Here is a 5,608-nt window from a genome sequence, read left to right as displayed (position 1 = left end):
ACTATTCTCCTTAGCTCATTGAAGTCCGCCCTCCTGAAATCTAGGGCTGCTGCCTTGCTGTAGGCTTTTGCCACCTTGCGCTGGATGGTGAATTCCAGCAGGCAATGATCACTGTCGCCCAGGTGGTTGAGCACCTGCAGACTTCTCACCAGGTCGTTGCTTGTGGCTAGCACCAGGTCCACCAAGGCGTCTCCCCTGGTGGGGCTGTGCACCTCCTGGGTTAGATGGAGGTCCTGCATTCTGGCAGGGTTGTTGAGTCGGTCACTGAAAATTAAGAATGAATTGTACAAATCTGTCAAGAACAGTTAAGTTAACCCCCCATCCCAGGGCAGAGTTGGAAGTGTACCAGATGACCCCTTGAGGTCCCCTTCGCCCTATTTTCTGTGAGTTTAAGTGCTACAAGTAGTACTGAATGGAAGCTGTGAAATAGCTGCACTTTCAGGACTGTTAGATTTTTTTATTTTTAGAAGGGGGGGGAGGGAAGAGAGAACAACATTTAACATCTACCAAGTTAATGATAAAAAGGCAACTGAAGAATTTATGTAATAAAGTGGGATGTTTCCAGAAAGTCTGACTGTTGGCTGCAGTGTGGTAGACTATGCTGAGGTCCATTATTTGAGAGAAGGAAATCTACACATTCAGGTAGGATTGTAACTAAGGGTCTACTCAATTTGCGATTCTGCAAAAATCCAAGATCGTCTGTGAAGTCAACTTAATCAAAATAAAATGCTCACTCCCCAGATGGAGCCAGCAGTCCTAGCTGCTGCAGCCCAGCCTCACAGCCCATCATCAGAGGCAAAGGGGGGAAAATAAGGTGGTATTATGATTTACTCTTTGAAAAAGAGACCAGTTAGTGGGCTTCACAGACCTCATTTTAGTAATAGCTTTTGTCTTCTTTTACTTCTCAGCTACAATTTGTAAAAAAGTTACAACTTGCATATAGGTTAGTTTTTTGTTCTTGAGAAAAATTCAAGCTTTAAAAAAAAAAAATCCAAACTGTGCACAGAATTAAAGACCTGCATTTAAGCCTGGATAATGGTAGACTTGGAAACCCTAGCTAATCATAAACATAATGCAACCATTATTGAATGTTCTTCCTTTCATACAAATTGAATTTTATTCCTCAGCTATGGAATACCAAAGTATCTTATTACTTACAGGCAAACTGATGTGAAGCCCACCCAGAGCTACAATCTCAGCATGAAGCACATTTAATAGCTAGCAATTATATTTGTGCCAGGAAAGCAAAGTTTCCTGCAAACAGAAAGAAGCACCTATTCATTTTACTAGAGATGCGAGAAACCCACACTTTCATTTCTGTGAAATTTATATTACTATCTGCTGAATAAGAACATTCCTGGAAGGATACCTGGGCAGCAAAAGGCATCTTTGGCACTGAAAGAGGGCTAGGTTACCAAGGGCATGTTTGAAACCAGGCAATAGTAATAGGAATATACTAAACTATCCTTTGCTTTGGAGCTACATAGACACTCCAGAATATACACTTCACATCACAGCCAGACTTTGCAACTTCGCCCTTCCTTGGCTGTCAAATATACATACAGGAGAAAATATTGCATTTATGTGAAAGATTCATCATGCAACTAATACCTTGAAGAAGTAATGTGTCCTTCCTCCCCCCCCACTATCCACATAGCTGCCAAAAGTTAGGCTAGTGGCAAAGATGCATTGTGCTCCCATGTGGCAATTTACTCTTAACATTTAACAGGTTGTATAACAATTGTACTGTTGTGCAACCATGTTGTGGCTTTGCAGTATCTGTGTGAAATAAGACATCTCACCTCTCAATGAAAATATACTGATATTGAAATAGGAAGGTTTACACGGTACTCTATGAAACAGAAGCATCATACAGATATTAATGATACTTTAAACAGATATGGAATTCAAACACTGGCATAAATGTAAACTGCAACACAAGTGAAACTTTCCCGTGCCCTCAGTTGTTAGTTCATCTGAGGAGCATTTTAATATTTTCAAGTATCCTTTTATTAAGATCACTTTAGCCACACACAATCTAAAAGGACCTCCTTGGATCATCAGATCCAGTCCCCTGTACTGTTGTGCAAGTATTGTATGGTGTGCATGTGCACATGACCAGTTTTGATCATTTTGAAGCTAGTTTATGCGCAGTAAATTTGTTTTGTTACAGGTTTAAACCAGTTTCCCAATCACTTAAACTGGTTTATGTGCAACTTCTGTCCCTAGCCTTTAGGGGTAATTTCTGAAGTAAATATTTATCAGTATCTAAGCTTCAGCATGGAAATCCACCTTGGGAACAGAGTCTGATTTTCTAATTATTTACTACCATTTGAATATTTACAATTGCAAACAATCTTTGCAGCACAGAGAGAAGCGAGTGCCATATTTTGTTACATACACAGTTCAGAAAACTTAAGGAGACAAACACTCCATTCGGTAAGAACTAATTCCAATTAAAAAACAAAAGTAACCCTTAAAAGGGAAGGAAGGAGATGCACATTTAAGGTTAGAACACCCAGCAGAGAGAACAACCTTTTTTTTTTTTAAATACTGGGGCAGAACTCAAATAAGAAATTCAGCATCTAGCAAACGCAACAGGTTGCTTCACATAACAGGGGTTAAAGAATCCCTCTCCTCTGTATTTTCCAGTATGCCAATAGATCACATGACTATTCTTAGCTATAACATACATTGAGTCAAATGCATCTCATATGCCAAAGCGCCCCCCCCCAAATATATTACAGGTCTTGAGCAATTAACTGGTGAATTGTCCAATTACCTTGAGACCAACAGCAACACACACATAGGATCCATCATGTCATAAAAAGCTCCAACCAGCTATAAAGTTGGACCTCAAAAATGTATACTAAACCTTATAGCTGGTTGCTATTGAGCTTTAAAATTTGCACATGTAGCAGGGTTTCACATGCAACTGGGAGCCCGTCAGCCAATGGGGCTCCCAGCCACAGGGGTGCACCATGTCCAGCTGGAGCAGGGTGTTCCGCAGCCGAGGGAAATTTCAGCCCCAGCAGCTGCCAACTCTGAGTCCTGGAAGCACACAGACCTAGAGTCCTATAGCTGCAGCACTGGGTCCTAGCAGCAAGGAGATACACCTGCCCCAGGGGTGCATGAAATCCCCAAGGCTTGGGGATAGTGGCTGCCATGATTCCCCAGCCCCAGGGATGTGTGAAGGGGGTCCCCAGGGCTCATAGCTCCTCAACAGAAGGAGCTCCCAATATGAGGAACAATGGGATACAATGCGCAATCCCACAATCATGCTTCCTGCCATGCATTTGTGGCATGGCATGAGCCTCAATTGTGTGGATTGTGTATCAGATCTCACTGCACCTTGACCTGCAGGTATAGAAGGGCCCGAAGTTTAAGTGACTGCTTATAGATCAAGTCTGTAACTCCTTTCAGAGACATAATCTTCAAAAGACCAAAGAACACAGGATTAACAGTTAGATGCAGCATATACTAGTAGGATTAGCAGCACATCTGGAACATCTCTCTCTTTTTATCATGTAGCCACATGAACAGGTTGTATTGTTGGTTTGTTTTTTTATAGACAGATTTGGCATGACAAACAGGAAACCAATTCGGTTCTCTCACCCACATTGTACTTGAACCTAACTAGAAGTTTTAAATGAAGTGTTATTATCATCATCAGCTTACTGTTAGGTACCTTGTCTCAATGAGGTAAGCAGTGTAGGTTTCTTGCATGTTCACGGCATTTCTTCCAGTCCGTTTTTCTGCTTCCGAGACACTGATTTCTATTTTCTTCAATAAACAGTCTTCCATCTTAAAAAAGAAAGGCTGCATATCACATCCATTACATAGAAATTGATTTGTTAATCATGCCTTCCTCTTTTCCCCACCCCTGTTACTTAGTTTGCAGAATTGAGGCCTGTCTTACTCAGGAGATCAACAGTACTACCCAGCATGCAAAATTAAGTATATATGCAGCATTTCTTGAGTCTAAGTCTTCATGCCCTGCATGTCTTGCCATACTTCCATGTACAAAATTCCCTTGCCTGCTCTTGTGTCAGGAGCCAGATAGCTGTTGTGACATGTGGGACTCCCCTCCAGCCAGCTGCAGTGCTGGCCACCCACTTGTCTTTGGGCAAGCCACCTGTCTGTCACACCTTGGTGGTAACTAATGAAGTTGTTAGTTAGGCAGACAGCTGCCCTCCAACTGCCCCCATAACAAGGACCTAGTGTACATCCTCCAACCTCCCTTTATATGCATCCCATGCCTCGCAGATGGTTCTTACAGCTGTGCAATGTCCCGGCCTGAGGCTGGGCCCAATTTGGCAGTGTTCAGCCTCTTACATTCCTGCCCTGTTACAAGCCACATACACACACCACCCCTCTCTTGCTCCACCAGCTCTCACCCAGTCTCTATCACACCACCCTCTTCACAGCCACACTCAGAGATCCTCAGACACCCCTCAGTCAGCCCTGGTGCAATCTTTCAGGCCTCTCCCACGGCCCTCACCTGAACAGGACTGAGCAATTCACAAAACACTAAGCCAACCCCACCCCCTTCTCATGCCAGATATCACACCCCAGCTGTTCCCATTAAGGTCGGATGACACCCCATTTAAAAGCGGCTCTCACTCTACCACCTCTATGGCCTTAGGTGCCCTAAGGCTTACCTGGACCAAGCTGACCCTGCTCCCCAGGGGCACAACTTACTCATCCCTCTCACCAGGGCCACAACTTACTCAGCCTAGCACCCAGTTTCCTCTCTGGAGGCACACACTGGGCCCTCCCACTCTCACCCTTCTTCTTGCCCCTTCCTGGAACTCGCAGGATTTTCACCCAACAGGCTCAGGTACCCTTTGTACAGGCATGCCTGGCCCCACTACCCTTTCTCCAGGCTCTTAGACACCTAACAGGCTCAGGTACCCCACATGGGCATGCCTGGCCCTACTTCCCTCTGCTGTTACAGTAACCCACTGGATGGCAGGGGCAGGGGTTTAGGCACCCTAACCTACCTTACACTGGGGAGGTTCTCAGTCCTGGCATTTAAATGGCCCTACCCTGCCAAAGGCAGGACCACCAGGTCTCCCTACCCCAGCAGGGATCACATCCAGGACTGATGAGGTCTCCTCCATAACCTCCACCCTTACCTCTAAGGTGCCCCTGGTTAGCAAGAGAGCCGGCTGATACTACTTCCTTGACTACTAGAAGCAGACTGCCCACTCTCCTAGCTGTGCCTGGCTGGCCTTTGTTTGAAAATGGCCACCCTCATCAGGCACCTGCCGGCTGCCTGCTTCAGCCCTTAAAGTGGTAAGCACTGGAGATGCTCTGCTACCCACCTTCCCCCTTAAAATGATTCCTGAGGGAGAAGCTTCTTCCTGCTGCTCACAGGCAGGCTGACTGGGAGCCTGCAACAGCCACTAAGTGGCAAGCACTCCCCTGGTGCTCTACCACAGCTGTCTTCAACTTCACATCTACAGTGTTATTATGCCTATGGGGGTCTCATCAGGAAAAGGTGAACAAAAAGTGGAGAATCTGGACAAACACATATTAAACCACAGAAGGGATCCAGCATATCCTCCTAATTAATCACAATACAAGTTTACCATAGTGGCCAAAC

The 5,608-nt window shown here is 44.9% G+C and overlaps 1 protein-coding gene across 1 annotated transcript in view; it reads right to left on the bottom strand.

The window, feature by feature from the left end:
* SNX4 (sorting nexin 4) overlaps nt 1-5,174 on the bottom strand; it is a 61,526-nt gene extending 56,352 nt beyond the window's left edge. The window contains exons 1-2 of the mRNA XM_019522556.1: nt 5,139-5,174; nt 3,689-3,804 (exon numbers count right to left, since the gene is read on the bottom strand). Of these exons, the coding sequence (XP_019378101.1) occupies nt 3,689-3,804 (116 nt within the window). The 5' untranslated portion in view covers nt 5,139-5,174. The remainder of the gene's footprint in view (nt 1-3,688; nt 3,805-5,138) is intronic.
* Between the last annotated feature and the right edge of the window lie 434 nt (nt 5,175-5,608).

Source organism: Gavialis gangeticus, unplaced genomic scaffold, assembly GCF_001723915.1.
Source record: "Gavialis gangeticus isolate Ggan-Ray unplaced genomic scaffold, GavGan_comp1, whole genome shotgun sequence".
NCBI classification, from domain to species: Eukaryota; Metazoa; Chordata; order Crocodylia; family Gavialidae; genus Gavialis; species Gavialis gangeticus.
Note: the sequence above shows the minus strand (reverse complement) of the source record. Positions and strands in the feature narration are given on the sequence as shown.